The 17,201-nt window shown below is 43.9% G+C and overlaps 1 protein-coding gene across 3 annotated transcripts in view; it reads right to left on the minus strand.

Annotated features, from left to right (window-relative positions):
* Positions 1-171: 171 nt before the first annotated feature.
* The window catches only part of LOC138203126 (calmodulin-binding transcription activator 1-like), a 50,307-nt gene continuing 33,277 nt past the window's right edge, over positions 172-17,201 (minus strand). The window contains exons 8-22 of one of the 3 annotated variants that reach the window (XM_069157769.1): positions 15,373-17,201; positions 14,053-14,179; positions 13,542-13,676; positions 9,793-9,941; positions 9,121-9,305; positions 8,960-9,038; positions 8,609-8,876; positions 7,441-7,958; positions 7,024-7,172; positions 6,662-6,908; positions 6,437-6,505; positions 5,672-5,817; positions 5,483-5,551; positions 5,306-5,336; positions 172-4,759 (exon numbers count right to left, since the gene is read on the minus strand). The exon at positions 15,373-17,201 is cut by the window's right edge and continues 39 nt beyond it. In XM_069157769.1, coding sequence (XP_069013870.1) covers positions 4,727-4,759; positions 5,306-5,336; positions 5,483-5,551; positions 5,672-5,817; positions 6,437-6,505; positions 6,662-6,908; positions 7,024-7,172; positions 7,441-7,958; positions 8,609-8,876; positions 8,960-9,038; positions 9,121-9,305; positions 9,793-9,941; positions 13,542-13,676; positions 14,053-14,179; positions 15,373-17,201 — 4,034 coding nt within the window. In that variant the 3' untranslated portion in view covers positions 172-4,726. Of the gene's footprint in view, positions 4,760-5,305; positions 5,337-5,482; positions 5,818-6,436; positions 6,506-6,661; positions 6,909-7,023; positions 7,173-7,440; positions 7,959-8,608; positions 8,877-8,959; positions 9,039-9,120; positions 9,306-9,792; positions 9,942-13,541; positions 13,677-14,052; positions 14,180-15,372 lie in introns of all 3 variants that reach the window. The other 2 variants (XM_069157761.1, XM_069157759.1) reach the window with 2 other exon arrangements.

Genomic DNA, 17,201 nt, shown 5'->3' on the forward strand with positions numbered 1-17,201 from the left:
TGTACAAACCACTGTATGGATTTACAGGGACTAATGTTTTTGGGACATACTGTGATTTCCCCCCAGCAGCATTTAGTCTGTTGGTCACCACAAAGTATGTTGGGCCTTAAGCAGGTAATACTTTCTTATTATTGCCCCAGTGAGGAATAAACATCAGGCAGAAAATAAGGGTAAAGTGCAAATTTTCTTTTTATTCTGATTTCATTTTACAGCAGAAATTATGTAAAGCATTCAGAAGACATTTTCCACATATAAGGGCAATATTCAAAACACTTTGCATGGCCTCAGCAACAAAATATTCTTTTAAAAACATCAACAATTTAGTGATGCTTGTGCATGCATGTTTGTAAAACAAAAACGAAAAAAAAAATAAATAAAAACTAAGCTACAAAAAAAGAGGAATGAGAGACTGAGATAGGCATGGAGAACACAACAGCAGGCAAGGTGGGAGTACAGCAGGAAATGAGAGAGGGAAGACGGGGTGAAAGAAGAGGAAGGCAAGGAGAGGTCTAGCCATAGATTATCTATAAGGGTCTACCATTCTAGCATGCAATGTGGTGTTTGGCCACGCCCTCTCAAAACAAGGCCTGAAAGGGTATACCATTCATTTCTAGGCGGACTTATGAAAACAGAGGCCATCTCTGCGCATGTCTACCAGATGTCTATTATGGCAACATTATTTATTAGTTTTTTTTACTTTTTCTATACTACATGATCTTTTTTTTTTTTTTTTTTTTTTTTTTTTTTACAGTCACCATCCTCTCCAAAAACATGAATATATTGATGGGTTTCTGCAATATGTGTGTTTAATTTGTGTGTGTGTGTATGCTGTGTGAATTGATAAGTGCAAGCTTTTGGATGTTGGTCTGCATGTGTGTTTGTGTGTGTGAGTGTGTGTGCCGGTCTGTGTACACAATATATAAAGGAGTTCAAAGCAGTGTTGTTTAGTTGTGCTGATGTGAGAGGAGGGGGCAGTTTAAGAAGAGGTTCAAGTGATACCTTGGCATGAATGCTCCTGACAGCACTGTCCTAACCATGGCTGTCTCTCAGTGTGATAATAATTCAGAAAACGTGGGACACAAGAGATATTCTCCAATTTGAAATCTTTCAATGTACTGTTTTAAACCGTTTTTTAAGGTGATGCGGGGTCGTTGCTTAGGAATCTTGTGCATTTACACCTCGAGCAAGTGTATAAATAGATTTTCTCATTGATTACTTCCTTTGAATTTAATTTATATTTAAGCAAAATCCTATAAAATAAGTGATTTCCTTGTAGAAAAAATTATGCAAGATACAGATAGGTTGAAGCAAACACGTCACGTTTGCGGCTTCACAAAATAATAGCAGTTTAAAATTTGTGGATAATAAATAGTGAATGAACAACTGGAGTATCCCTAACAGACACAAATATGAACACATACATATGCATAACCAAATGTACACAGTCACCAGTGATGGTACAACTCTGTGCCAGCAGTCATTACACTCCACATACCATCTCCCTGTTCTTCAACCCTGAGTAAAATCTAAGGGAGAGATTTCATTATTCCCAAAGACATAAGCACAGAGAGAAAGAGTGTGGCCATTTTTGTGTTGTGTGTATGTGTGTGTCTGAATGCGTACATTTGTGTTTGACTGTATGCCTTTACGTGTGTGTGTGTGTGTGTGTGTGTGTGTGTGTGTGTGTGTGTGTGTGTGTGTGTGTGTGTGTGTGTGTGTGTGTGTGTGTGTGTGTCTGTGTCTGTGTGTCTGTGTACACATCTGTGTCAGACAGTGAGTGACAGAGAAAGACAAAGAAATAAAGTGTGTATGAAAGTTATGTTGTCGTCTGAAAAACTGCCCAGTTACGCCCTTGTTCAAATGCTGCAAAAATCCCTTTCTGGGGGAAAGACAGACAAAGCGAGTCCATGACAGAAAACACATTTTCCTCCCAGCAGCGACACTGGGACGGTGAATAGACTCGTGACAGTGCCTTTCATACACAGCAGCTGAATTCAATGCTTTTTCTTCCTCTAATACTGCAAAATGCACACAGAAGTGGGGCATACAGTGATACTGTAATTATTGGTTTGTCTCATAAAGCAACACATAGCATCAATCAGGCCATGAGCATTCATTCATACCACTGACAAATTAGAGCTTCTAAACTTTGACTCAGATCAAGTTTAACACTGTCAAGTTCATTTTCAACACACAATTTAGGAAAATAAACAGGTCGCTGGAAACCTTTTGGAGGACATACAATAGATATTTCCTGATATTAGTTTGCACTTTTCTGTTATTGAGCAGGCACTTTCTAAACAGAGCTTTCCAGAAGTCTAAAGTACACGTCGTATCATTATGGCAGTGACAATGAGGAGAAAAGAAAAATCAATCAAATGATATGTAAAAAAGTGGGGAGGAGACATTCTGTTTGAAGATGGAAAGCTTTGACTGGAGGCCAGGCTGGATCCGCTGTAGGTGTGATTAATGATCTTGATAAAAGCAAGTATGTTGCTGAAGCACAACCACACTGTAAAGAATGTAGTGCCCTCGTTACCTTTTTGGGTTATCAGTCTTTGCATTCACATTTAAACGATCATGGTCATCATCTTCATCACCATTAGTATCATTTTCACACTTGCATCATCAGCATCATCACCATCTATATGTAAGTCTGTCTTAGACAAACTTCAGAACTTGTAGGAGATCTACGGTTGAACTAGTACTACATCTCTTCTAATGTTTGTTGTCTGTGTGTTGTTGCCATTGTGTGATCTTACGGATATCTTTTGGGTGTTGAGCTTCCCATCGTAACATATTGTTAGGCAAAATAGCATTCATAATAATTGGCACTACTGGCAAAAAGGGTTTAATTTTTGCTAGCCAAGAAACAAAAGCACAAAGTGTAAATGTTTTGTCTGAAAGATCATTGTTTCAGCTAACTTTGTTTTCCCACTTATAATTCTAACATTAGATTTTTCAGTTGCATGCTTTAACAAAATGTTCTTTTCAGTAACACTTATACTGGATACTCTTAAAGTGAAGCAGTTAAAATCCTCTCATAGTCCATAGCCACTAACATGTTCTTTTTGCTGTTTCTTTGTCTTAAATCTCATGCACATTACTCCGTTTGTAATATCTACATTATTTACAAGCAATACAGCCATCCTGTGTACCCAGGTCTCTGTCTTAAGTTCTCATTATGGGAGTAAAATAATTTATAATCTTAAATACAGTCCTCTTATGAAAAAGTTTCAGGGTCCTCGTATCCCCTTACCTCGTCAGTTTATATACAGGAATATGCAATACTCCAAAATATGGATTTGATCGCCCGTATGGGCTAATATGGGGACCAGTGCCCTGTATGGGGGCAGGTATAGGACCCATGTCCTGTACAGAGCAAGCATAGAGACCTCTCAGAGTCAAGAAGAAGTCAAGGCAATGGTATGTGACTCTCTCCTCAAAACCAGTTAGGATTTAGAGGTTCACGCGAAGAACAAACTAACAGAGACATTTAACCATTGGAACATGTCATATTTTATCACACGGGGGGAAAACCAGTCTCAAGCTAAACCACTCTCTTGAGCCAATTAAATAAATAATCAGACCCTTAAATAAATAAAGTAAAAAAAAGCACCCAAAATAAGTCATTTGTCCTTACACAGTTCACATTACACAGGGCAAGGATAAGTTGATGAGGACGTAAGTGAGACACAATTACACATAGAAATACAAAAGAAACAACACTAAAGCAGTTTGGCAAGCATGCAGGAGCTCGTAGCTCAAACACATGCATTGAATTGAACAAACACGGACACACCACGTCAGGCGAGCAAAATGCTGCCTCTGAGAACGACTCCATACAAAGTCCATGTAACAAATTAAGACATCGTTATTCAGACCCCGTCCCTTTATCTAACAATGCCCCTCTTACATTCAAGTGCAGTTCCTCCCCTTTTGATTGGGTGACTGATTAATAGGTTTGTAAGCCTGTGAGTCAGAGTGGTTGGTGATTTTGTGATATACTGAAACAGCAGAATGATTTGCCACTGTAGCTCTTCACGATGATGGAGAGGAGGAATAAGCGAAAAAACCTTGCATGCAAATGCAACATAGATGTGAGTTTTTTGGTTTATGTTTTCTTATTCTTTCATGGATCTCTGTTTGGATACAAAACACAACTGGCATTGTGTATTTTCTGCATGTCAAAGTAGCCTTTGTCTTGAGCCCGATTTTCATCCCTGGAGCCGTTGAGCACATCCGGCCGCTGCCGCGAGCAGCACGATGCGGTCGTCAGACGCTTCCTCGCTTCCTTTCGTGTGACTCGTTGACTTGCTCTTGCAAAGAAACATACCCATGAAGAGTGCAAAGAATGCCATGAGGTTAATGTGATGGCCTCCCAGTGAAACTGTGGAGGAGGATCAGTGCTGTGGGCAGAGCCAGGTCCCCGGGCTCTGCCCAGCAGTCTGTCTGTCTGAGCTGCCATGATGGACACCTATCCTGTCCTCAGTCTGTCTGGGAAGAGTTTGTTTTCCCTCTTGAGAGAAAGGGGAGAGAGGGTGAGAGAGGAGAAGGGAGAAAAGGAAAGAAGAGGGCAGCAGGAGGGGTTAGGATATGGAAGAGGGAGGGGGGTTTAAGGAAGATGGAAGAGAGGAGAAAGAAAAAAGGAGAATATGGAGGGGGGGAGGCTGTATAGATTGCTCACAAGCTGAGGGGGCTGTGTGCAGGGCCTGGCGGTGGACTCTCAGGACCCCTGGCCTTTCTCTGCTCTCTGGCCCTGAAGGAAAACCAAACACTCATATCAGTGACAGTCTCAGAGAGATTTATGTAATTGCAGATCTTTGTGTTTGTTTTTCATTTTTATATCCGAAGGCCAAACTCAGAGCAACGGGAAAAGTTATTCAACAAACCCCCTGCAATTCCCTGTCTGACACACACACACACACACACACACACACACACACACACACACACACACCATCCTGTTATCCTCCCCACCCTTCAAGGCACAAAATAAAAAAGACTGGCAGGCCAAGCAAGACACTTAAAGTCCCCTAATGATGACAGTCAGAACATGCCCCAAGTAAAACCATATGCAAGAGTCGCTCCTCTATCTATCTGTCAGTCATGCAAGTACTGACGTCATTCGGCAGTCCTCAGAAGTGGACAGAGAGAGAGACGAGGAGATAGGGAGGGAAGAAGAGAGAGCGAGAGGGAAGGATGACAATCCAGGACCTCCTCTCCCCCTCCCTCTGCTGACATGCAAACAGGCATCAGCCACTGGGAGAGAGGGAGAGAGAGAAGAGAGGGAGAGGAGACTCACCCGTTTCAGAGGCCTATGGTCCATCAAGGGGCTTCACAGGAACAGTAAAACAACACCAACTATTAGCACCGGTGCAGTGAGCGCATGTGTGGCAGTGGGCTCTAAGTGTGTGTGTCATGTGTATAAATGTGTGTCCTTGGATGTGCGTGCAGTGGGTATGTTACGTTCGTGACTCACCTGTGGCGGCATCGGAGCAGGAACCTCAGGATCTTGCGAGCAGCCTGGTTCTGTTTTTTAGTTAGGAGGCTGCTGTAAGCACAGACATGGGTGGAAGAAATGTTTATGGCACGATTGAGCCGTGTGACTGTTTGTTTGTTTGTGTGTGTGTGTGGGAGGAGGGGATGAGGAAGGGGGCCGGGGGGGTACCTGAGGGAGTGTCTGTAGGAGCGGTAGTATTGCTGGATGAGGACCGCTGCTCTACGACTCTGCTGGAACTTTCTCTGTTCATGGAAACTCCGGAAACGACTCTGGATCAGGATGGCGGCCAGGGTCATCCTCTTATAAAGTGCATACTGAGAGAAAGAAGACAGCAGTGAGGTAAAGCCCTCTCAGCACAGGAGACATACTTTTGTTATGCAGAATCCTGAATTTACAGGTCACATAATATTATTTCCAAACTAATGCAACAGACAAAAAAAAAATTAAAAAAACAAGATAAAGTTAAAAATACACTTAATAAACTGAATTGAAAACCTTGATTTGGGTTATACTTTAGGTTAAATACAAGTAACATATAAAGGCAAGGTTTGTGAATATTCAATCCTAGCTTGAAGCAGATATGTATGTCCTCCTAAAGTATGTAAATAAGGAAATGTTTCACGAAACAGTTTGTGAAACTTGTGAAAGCATATTTTGAGTGACAAGATTTAATCTCACATTAATCTACATAGCTTCACTTGTACATTAGAAGTATTAGAAAGATAAAACTATAAAAAGAAAGAACAGCAGTACAGGATATGTACATAACACAATTATTACATACTGTCCGAAAGAATCCTAATTAAAATTCAACGGTTTAATGGCATTTTAGCTCTTATTTATGAAGGAAACACATCGTGTACTGAACTAAAGGGCCTTCTGACATTATAACAAGTAATGGGTTGTTCCTCGCTGTATGTTGTGAACTCTTACCTGCTTGTATCTCTTATAGCAGCGCTGAATCACTGCTGCAATCTCTTTGCGCTGTTCCTGAATAGGACCCTGGGGTGAGCGACAGCAACAGTTCGTCTGAACATTGTATATGTAAAGTGGTTTTGCGGTCATACCGAGCTGAGCTGATCAGCACTGACACAAAATGCATGACATTGCTGCGGGCAAACATTGTTGTTTTTCTGAAGGGGTGGAGGTCATACTTGCCTTGTGTTTTCTGAGGGAGTGCAGAGCATGCCTGATGGTCTCGTACAGCTCTCTCTGCTCGGTCTCGGTCATGGCTAGACAGGAGGAGTCTGTTTTCAACCTCTCCTCTTTCATAGCTGCACGGAGTAAGGAGCTCCACTCGGAGGGGGAGGACAGGGCTTGTTTAGCCTGAGGACTTTGCTGATCCTCCAGCCCTGAGAGAGAGTTTGGTTTGGGGCAAGGATTCTGGGGCTTGGACTTTAGAAACCTGGAGACAGTAAGAGAGCAAAAAAAAAAAGAAACAAAAAAAAGAAGAAGAATATTGAGTATATTTGATAAGTTAGGTAAAGTAATGTGGAAACTTTTAGAATTCTTTGACCCACCTTTCCACCTCCCCAAGGTAACCAGACAGTAACCGGACATCACTGCTGATCCCCACCCTCCCGGACTCTATTTCAGTTTCAATGGCCTCCTGCTTCAGCCTACCAGTTGAAGCCTCCATGATGTGATCAGCTAGCATTGTAATGTCCATCTGCAACGCATTCAAAGCAGGTATTACTTATATATTTATAACATTTGCTGTCCATTTACAATATAATTTTTTCGTACCTTTACGAGTGACACTCATACTCACAATACTTACCGAAACAACTATTACCGTTGTTTTACTTAGATTTAGACCAGTTAAAAAAAAACAAATGTTTCTCCTAATTTACAGTATAGATTAGTCCATGCATTACCATTGATTGCCTGGTAAGAAAAGAAGATCACAACAACCCCTAACAATCTGCTCCCCATACCTGCAGGTCCTCTGTGTTATCCTGGTAGGTCAGCAGCTCTGTCTCCTCCCCCCTGTCAGACAGCACTCTTTGGCGCAGGTGAATGGCCAATCGCTCTTTTCCTAGAATCCTCCTGGCCAGGCTTCGCTGCCCCAGAGTCTGTCTCAGGCTCCACCTGGTGCCCCCTCCAGAACCCCCTATCCTGGCCTGCAGGTGGGAGAATGGGGCACTGGGGAGCTGAGGCCGGCTTGGGCTGGAGCTGGCAACAGGTGCAGTCTGACAGCTGAGGTTGGAGGGTTGAGTTTGCAGGGTCTTGGGGAGGGAAGACCGTCGATAAATTGGAGAAGAGTTGAGGAGGGAGTTAGTGCCCGGGTTTGTGTTAGCGGACTGCTGCTGGGCGTCGGGGCTGGGTTTTAGCCTCTTGGCTGGGGGGGGCCCTCCCTGTTCTCCCGGGGTTCCCTGTGGGGCTCTGTGTCCTGGGTGGTTCCAGCTCTGGTTCTGGTTGTCTGACTGGCTCTCTGCCCGGGTTCTCCTCAGCTCTGAGGAAAACAAGATAACAAGTCTCACAATGACAACATTTGTTCTTATCACACTGGATATTCTAATTTCCGAGGGTCATACGTTCCCCACTTTATCTAGAAATACCTGCTTGTGATGATTATTTTTAGTTTTCACTTTCAGATATTCACCAAAGAGGTCTGTGAGTTAACCTGCGAAACTGGTTACTGTCAGTTTTCCCAATCGAATTTTAGAAATAATAGTCCAGCACTTAGGAAACACATTGATTTTCTTTCTCACCCAGAGTTGGACAATAAGCTTGACACCACTCACACATGTGGCCAGTAGAAACTGTTTGTGACTGAAGCCAGCAGCTAGTTAGCTTGGCTCAGCAAAAGAGTGTCGGAAAGCAACAAAGTCTGCCTCCCAGCACCTTTTAAACTTCCTCTAAACCATGTGTTATAATGTTTGTTCAATCTGGACAAAAACCTGAAGTGTAAAAACAAGTTCTTTTATGGTTTTACAGGGGATTATCAACAAAATGATTTATTGTCCTGGAGCAACCAGTAGAGACTCCAGGAAGTTACAACTCTCGATCAAGAAAACATCCGATTAAATAATCACGCAACATCACTTTTACACTTTTGTTTTACACAAAATCATTAAACCACAAAATGGCATGCTATTGCACCTGAGTTTGGGTTAGGGGTGGGGCTGTTGCTGATGCCGCTGGACTGTGACTCTTCTCTCCATCTGTCTATCCAAGCGTCCGCAGGCTGGCCCTGAGTTTGAGGACTCTGTTGCAGCTGCTCTAAGAGCTCAGCCAATCGAGTGTGGCCCCGGGATCGGGCGATGTTTAGTGGCAAGCGTCCCAGTGAGTCAGGAATAGCTAAAGCTCTTGGGTCCCACTGGTAGAGCACCAATGCTGCCTCGGTGTGGCCCAGAGCACATGCCCACATCTGTGGAGGTCAAAAGCAAACAAATGTCACAGACACGAGAATTGATAGAAAGATTTGTACGCATGGAAGTATTGATCACTCACCAGTGGAGTGCAGGAGAAGTGGTCCACGTTGAGAGGATCCACTTCAAGCTCGAGGTCGATACTGTCGGCGTGCTTCGTGCTGCAGCGCCATATAGCCGAAGTGAAGTTACTTGCACAGTCAGTGTCAACACAATGCTGTGTTATATTTTTGTGTTACTCACCGCCAACGAATGAGAGTCTGAATGAGCCCTGCATAGCCCTGAGCTGCAGCCAGATGCAGTAAGGTCATCCCTCTTGAGTTCTTACTATGGACGAGCTGATTGGATGAAGCCCAACATGGCTGAGACATCATCTTCTCACACACCACCACCACACGGCCCTCGAAGGAACCCTGGTCAGGAGAGAGCTGTAAGATTGGAAAAGAAAAGGAAAAACCAGGAAAATCTTTTACAAGTTTATTTACTTCAGTTTTCAACACCTTCCACTTAACCAAGAAAAAGCGTGAAAATCCTTTGGAGTATAAAAGAAAATCTCGGACAATTGCCCTGCAATGACTGCTGCCATTGAGAGGCTCACTGTATAATGATAAGCAGTTTTTAATAAGACTGTATGTTTGAAAATATAAAAAGTTGATTCAATAGATTGCAGAATTTTTGTACAAGATTGCATTATGTTGTAGATGCTTTTAGATTGCCGCTCTCAATGTTAAAAAAAAAATTACAAAACTAAGTCATTAGACTACTATCATGCACACTTCAAATTTAATCTCAAGTTTTAAAGACCTACTTTAATTGAATACTTCCAGTTTTATGTTGTTTACTTGTGCTTTTCCCGCAATGCACTTTCACATCAAATCGCTGTGAAGGACAATTTCACCAGAATCTCTGCCTTACTTGAGACTGCTGTTCTGTTGCTCCTCCTCCCTCCACTCCTCCGCCCTTGGTTGCCATGGCTTCAGAGCTGGGGTTTTGATTGGTTATCTCAGCCATCCTCTGTTCCATCTGCTCCAGACGCTCCAAGATGGACATCCTGAACTGGGTATCTACACAAATGTAGCAACACGTAAACCTGTGCACACTGGCTAGTTGTATGCTGCCTTTAAGCAAATTAATATTATATTTCAGTAAATCCTACTTAGAGGGGCTTAAAAAGAGAGCTCATCTGAGGGGCTCAATACTGGAATAAATCAGCGCTGAAATCCAATAAATCCCCTTGCCAACAATAGGAGGTGGGCATACATAAAGTGTGTGTGTGTGTGTTTGTATGTGTATACATCCAATGTAGGTTTATCTCTGTGGCATGGCTTGATGTGATTGTGACCTTTTGTTTCTGTGCTGCTGCAGTTTTGCTGCAGTGCACATTATGTCATCCCACCTGCTGCTCTCTTGCTCAGTCTCTCTATTTTTCTCCTCTCATTTCACTCCTATTTTTCTTTCTGCTGTCTGCAGCACACAGCCTGAGCAGAGAGGGTGGAGCTATGAGAGTGACACAAAGGCTCAGGCTCCTCCCTTTCCACTCAGCCAATCAGAAGGGGAGTTTCCCTGGACTAGGCTCAGCTGACTACAAAGCAAAACACTCCACTATTGCAGCTGCTAAACACACAAGAAGCACCAGTCTTCACCTGTTATATATGAACATAATTGACATAGAAATACAGATGCACAAGCAAATACATAAATCAACAACAAAGAAAAGTAAGAAAGATTTCTGATCACACAAAAATAACAGAAAAAGAACAAATGTAATACTACAATGGTTTACATATGCTATTATGTTATTTTTGTGTATAATTAAGTGAGTTCAATAATTAATATATTAAGATATTAATTTTTTTTAAAATATTCATCGCAATTAGGCAATTAGAAAGGGAAGGAAAGTGTCATTTAATAACTTTTCTTAACTGATGAATTAAATCTTGAATTTCCGATATGAATCTTTATTTATCTACCTGTAATACATGCAGTCATCTAGGCTAACGTTATGGAGGATATGGAGGTCTATGGGAAAGGCCATATTGTATAATTATCATTACTGGTAATAATTGAAAGAAAATATCTATTTCAGTAACCAGTTCAATACATTATTTTTGAGTAGTATGCCTAAATATTCAGGTGGAAGAACCTGTGAATATACTGACCAACTTTGGACTGTCTTTCTGTTTTGTTAAATGTTTTTGTTTTTACCAATCACAACACAATGTGAAGTGACATCGCTAAACACTGCTAACACATAATTGTATTTGAAACGCAATTTTTCTATTTAAAAAAAAAAACATCAGCAGTTGTGACATGCTTGTCTTTGTAACTTTGCAAAGATAACAATTAACAATGGTGTTGCACTACATTTAATTTTAATCCACATTTACAATATTGAGACTTCTATTGGACTGAGGCAAAAGTGATCAAAGTCAAAGGGAGCAGATCAAAATGATTAAAGTACTTTAAAATAATTTTCAAAAATCCGCTCACAGTTGGCACCCCTCAAAATCAATAGCATCATTACAAAAGCACAGTATATTTGCATAAAATCTCGTGCACAGCTTTTTATGTTTTTGTCTTTGTTGTTGTGTTGTGTTGTTTTCTTTTTTTGTTGTTGCAGATTAATAGTTCTCCATAAAAACATTTTTTGAAACTCTTGTTTTCTTTGGAATTAATTGGAAAATTATTCATCAAACAAAACACACACTTTGGGAAATGGTCAGGAAACGTTCAATAGTAAACATAAAAAACAACATGTAAAAATGTACAACTCTGAGTATCAATATCTGCAAGCTCTGGCTGATCAGCATCCACACATGTTTTTATAAAGGCTTGTTATTATCTGGGCCTCTACCTACAGGAGCCGTTAGCCTCCCTCCGTTTGTAGTTAGAGTTCAGTGGAACTGTCCACTCCTGGTGGTGCTGAAACTAAACAGGTCATCCGAAAATGCTGAACAGGCTTAAGGTCTGCAAAGACAACCAAACAGGCTCCACCGTGTCTTTCACCTCAGTCATCTAGCTGTGCAAACAGGACTTGAGGCATTTCCTTCCCTTTGTTTGAAATCGTCTGGCTGGGCAACACATGTAGCTACAACAGACAGAAACGTGCGACTGCAAAAGCAGCTCAAGCTCCACTGCTATGAATCTAAACAGGCACATATATCCGTCTACAGCAACATGAAACAAAACACCTAAAAGCTACAAACAACAAAGACCTGGACGTCGATAAAAGAGTGCGTTATGAGGTTACCATCAGTTTAAAATCAAATGGCTACGAACCCAAACACCGAGTCTCTCTATCTGCTGCTCTCTTTGTTCTTGTTCCCGCTTCTGCTCAACCGCGTTAGTTTGAAGTGTGCGACTCACATTGCTACTCCAACCGTGCAAAACACAACTAAGTGCAGGGAGAGAGAGAGAGAGAGCGAGAGAGAGAGAGAGCGAGAGAGAGAGAGAGACTCCACGTTGTGTCTGGAGGAGCGCAGCGCTTCAAATCCGCCCGCCAGACTTTGAGCTGCGGGAGGTTCGTTCGTCATCGGTACAACAGACTGCACACAAGCTAAACTGGAGCAATGACATGTGACAAAGTCGTGTGCTGACGCATGTTTGATTAAAGTACTTCAGTCTACCTCTATTTTGTCCCCGATTGTGAGCCTTTGATCCTACATTTGAGGCCAAACAAAGGACATGAGCGAAAATAGAGCCAGAGCGCAGATCCCATGTCTCGCTCTTGTCTGTGAAAAACAGAGGTTTTATATGTGTGGGGTCTACGAGTTTGCACAGCACACTGCCAGCGGTGCCCAACATTTTGACTATCAAATGGAACCACGACTGTGCCCCGATGTCCTTGCCCTTCATTCCAGGAAACAGCCAGCCTGCTGTGACTGTAGAGCCGCATTGCCGCATTGCGCAACGCAGAGACGGGGGCGAACACAGAGTAACCCAGGACATGCCTCGCCGAGGAGACCCGTGTGTTACCAAGCTGCAACTGCATCAGGAGCTATACGTGCACACAGAGATAAAACCCACCGGAGACATTTTCAACCGATCCCCCAGAGACGCGTCAAAGAACAATAATTGCCCTCCAACATCTCACAGTACGTTTAAATTTAAATAAATCACATAACAACATCTGCAACTCAACAACAAACCGTTCTTTTCAACATGCAAACACTCACAATGGACTCCATAATAGAGGAGTGTGCCCTAAACAAATCTAACAAGGCGAAGCCTGAAGTCATTAAAGCAGTTTAGGAGCTTAGATTCCTTCTTAAATCAATCTGCATGCAGGCAGAGGGTGTCAATAGAAAAAAAAAGAGCTGCTTGCAGGCACAGAGACACACTTGAGCCAAACAGACATAATACTGGTCAGCATCAGTGGCTCACAAAACCTCTCACAACATGACATGAGGATTAGAAAACAGAGCTGCAAACTGACAGCAGCACAAGTCAACAGGCTTTCTCAGAGTTTCAAAATAAGAGAAGCATATATTTTTGTTTAATTTTTTCAGGTTTATATTCCATATTTACACTCCATACACAGTGAAACAGTAACAGGTACAAATTGTATTTTGTTGATGGTTTATTGTTTTGACTGAGGAAATAACACACGGCAGTAAAATGAGTGAATCCTTGTTTGGACAAAACAAGCAAATAACTGCTCTCACCATCCAGGGACAGCCAGTCGTGCTGAGAAGACGGCAAGGCAGGGAGGTCACGTGCCTTGTACTCAAACACCACAGAGGAAGAGATGACCTCACCCCCCATAGCTACCTGCAGCATCACCAGTCCTGTGTCATGGGCTGGAAACAGACAGATATCAGGAACGGGATGAGAAAGAGTGACTGTGTGTGAGGACAGAGGGTGTGTGTGTGTCCTACATTAATCTTTACTTGGTAAAGGTAGACATCAGCTAATAACTTTAACAAATTCTGTTAACTATATTATATACTGTGAATGTCTAGTATTGCTTATGCACAAGACAATTTAGCTCCAGTTTTCCCCTGATCACACTTAATATAGGACTCATTGATCACTTGCAAGATGTTCTGCTGGTTCTTATCTTCTCATACAAAAAGGGACTGCACCTCCCGACAAGTTTGGAGTGGGGTTTAACTTTATAAATAAATAAAGAAAGTGTGTGTTGTGTAAGAGTCCGTGCATACGCAGGTGTGTTACCTGGGCAGTAGCAGCGCAGGACCCCGGGCTGGATGAGGGCAGCGGGGACGCTGATGTGGTCGAAGAGACAGCTGTACTCGCTGCTCGACTCCAACCATGGACCTGTGATCAGCACCTTCACTCCACCCTGCGGCACGCAACAGAAGCCTCGGTCTAATATCACGCAGCATAGCTTTTGTTTTTGTCTACAGCAAACTGCAGGGGAGTGTAAGTTTAAACACGGCTAACAAAGAGAAACTAGTCTAGGCATCACTGCATGCATACTACAATGTCCTGTTGTCATAACAGGATAATACTCTTCAGATGCTTCAAGTCTGTAGAGATGTCCATATGTATGTGTGTCAGTGTGCAACCATATGTCTGCAAATGTATGTGTCTGTGTGTGTGTGCACATTTGTGTTTCTAGGAAATATTACAGTTCCATCTGTCAGTAAAACACACCTCAGAGACACGGTGGCCTAAATACTTCTTTTTTTGTTACATAATTGATAAACTGAAAGAATTAGAACCTGCTACTTTTACATAGTAAATACTTTTCTGTTAAAAACAAAGCTATGACTCTAAAAGGACCAGGAGCAGCCCCTAGAGGCTGTGCTGCTCCTTACATCCCTACATCACACTGACACTTTGTTCAGTCCAGTCTAGCTAAAAACATCATTATACATAAAAAAGAAATTGGCCCCTGCAACTGATGGAGTCATTGAGTCAGAGTATGTAACGGTCAAAAGGTTAAATTTTCACGAATTTTCTTTTAGCAATTCATAGACCTCCTTTTAAGTTTGTTCCAAAAATCATGTCATCACCCTTTGAGCCTGTGGAGAGAAACGGTGTTGTTTTTTTCAAGAAACTTAAAACTGCAAAATGATGTAATACTGAGGATCCAGGAGGAAAGCTGCAGAAAAAAATTAGCTGAATTTAGTTAACACAAGTTCTTCGTGACAATATTGTCGACCAATCATGCAAACAGAATTTGGCACGCCATAGGCTTTTTGAAATGATGGTGGTAAGATGCAATGTTTCCACAAGTTTCATCATGATTCAATGACAGAGCTGGTGTCTGAGATATTAGAAGTGGTACATGGGTAAATTAATGAGGCCACCCACGGGAATCAGTGAAATATTGACATTTCATCAAAATCCAATTAGCAGAGTCTGACTCCTTAATGACCACACAACCAAGCTGGCGCTACAAATTGGGCTGAGTGTGATTTCAGCATTTAATATCAGTACAAGCTACCGTCAATCATGTGGTGGAAGGGCTAATTTTACTGTAGAGAACAATAATGAATAAATAATGACAATCAAGTTGGATTTACTAACCTCTGGATAAGACCACTCTGGGGAGTAGTCTGTCACACCAAACAGCCTCCCAGTCTCCTGCAGCAGTCCCAGAGCTCCTTGCTCCACCTCAGAGCCCTGCAGGTGGCCCGCTCCCGTGCCCTGCTCCTCCCCTGCTGCCCCTTCCTGAGGCAGCAGGACCCCGGTGACCGCCGCCCCCACCCCACCCCCAGATCCCTCAACCGAGATGAAATCATTGATGAGATCAGAGAACTGGCTTCCAAATGAAGCCTCAAAGCCTTCCAGACTGATAGCTGCTCCGGCCCCAGCTGTTGTCGCTGACACCCCCCCACCCTGCTGAGGCAGCGGAGAGCTGTAGAGCGCCCCCTCGATGTTTGCACCGGCAGCTATCGACTGAGGACTGGCCACCACGGAGCTGTTCGCCCCTGACAAGTTTACACCGTTACAGAGAATCTCATTTTCCTCTCCTCCTGCTCCCCCACCACCTCCTCCGCCCTCCTCTCTTCCGCCATTGTCATCTGTGGGTTGGAGGTAGTGTTCGGTGTCAACACTCGCGTAGCCCTCGTGAGGATCCGCAGCCTTGAGTAGTAGCTCTCCATTCCCAGATGGCTTGTTTAAGCCGCCAACCTCTTGATGTCCCCGGCTGCCCGACTGGTCGACGGTCGTGTCCTGTGGTGTGAGGGGAAAAGAACCCACCGCCGCTCCTTGTCCGGTCCTTGCACACAGGGCCTGCTGGTCTGGGCTGGCTTGGTGGAGATGTGTGTGCAGGTCTCCATTAGTGACCGGAGAGTCTGTTGGCACCGTGGGCAGGCCGATGTAACTCTGGGCCTCGCCAGATTCCTGGCTTGCCTCAGTGCCATTGGCCTGCAGCTGAGAGGGCTGGCTTGTCTGGGGGGAGGCCTGGAGGAAGAGGCTTGGGGAAGGGTGGTGTGGGGGCTGAGTCAGACTCGGGACACAGGCTGATGACATGACAGCACTGAAGTCCATCTGCTCCAGGGTTGTGCTGGGGCTGAGGCCGGTTCCTTCTCCCACATAGCTCCCCTGAGGGGCCAGCGGCTGCTCCAGAGGTGTAGCTTCCGTTTTGATGTTATTGATGAGGGCAGGGTTGTAGACAAAGCCATTAGAGGAACAGTGGAGTCCTCCATCATCACCATTACACCCCTCAGTCTTCCCTCCACCCCCTCCGTATGTCTGCCCCTGTTTGGGATTATTGAGAAAGCAGTCAGGGTCAAAGGTCATGGTGGTCTCAGGAAGGCTGACTCCTCCACCAGAGTCTAAAGAGCTAGACAGAACCAACTCTCCTCCCTCCCCTAAGCCAACCCCACCAGGAAATGATGTAAACCTCTGGTTTTCAGGGGTAACGGCTAACAGAATGCCAGCTGTAGCGCTCTCATGGGTCGATGCGAGCAGGTGGGTGTGACCAGCGGAGTAAACCGAATCCCCAGTCAGCGTGGTGACCTCAGACATGAACACAGCTGTGCTCTGCGATAAGCCAGCCCCAATGGCAAGAGCGGGGCTGTCAGCCATGTCGCTGGTGATTGACAATGGGGAGCTCTGGGTGGTGTCAGGGACCTCCACCTGGTTGTTGGATGTAGAGGAGGACACCTCCATGCTGCTCTGTGGGAGTAAGGAGGGTTTGGTTATCCTGCCGTTCCGCCTCTCTCCTCCGCCTGCTCTGCTCCTGCCCCCTCCAGGGCTGGGCTCTGTCTGGCCCTCTGACACATCACTGTTCTGGACCTCGGTGCCATCTGCCTCCTCGGCTCTCTGGCCCGCTGCTACGCCGGTACCTGCTGCAGTTCCCCCTCCCGCTGCTGCACCTGACTCCTGCTTGGATGAGATGATGCGCTGCT

The sequence above is a fragment of the Embiotoca jacksoni genome, unplaced genomic scaffold (assembly GCF_022577435.1).
Source record: "Embiotoca jacksoni isolate LCO1_2020_lvr unplaced genomic scaffold, fEmbJac1.0.p SCAF_1, whole genome shotgun sequence".
Classification (NCBI taxonomy): domain Eukaryota; kingdom Metazoa; phylum Chordata; class Actinopteri; family Embiotocidae; genus Embiotoca; species Embiotoca jacksoni.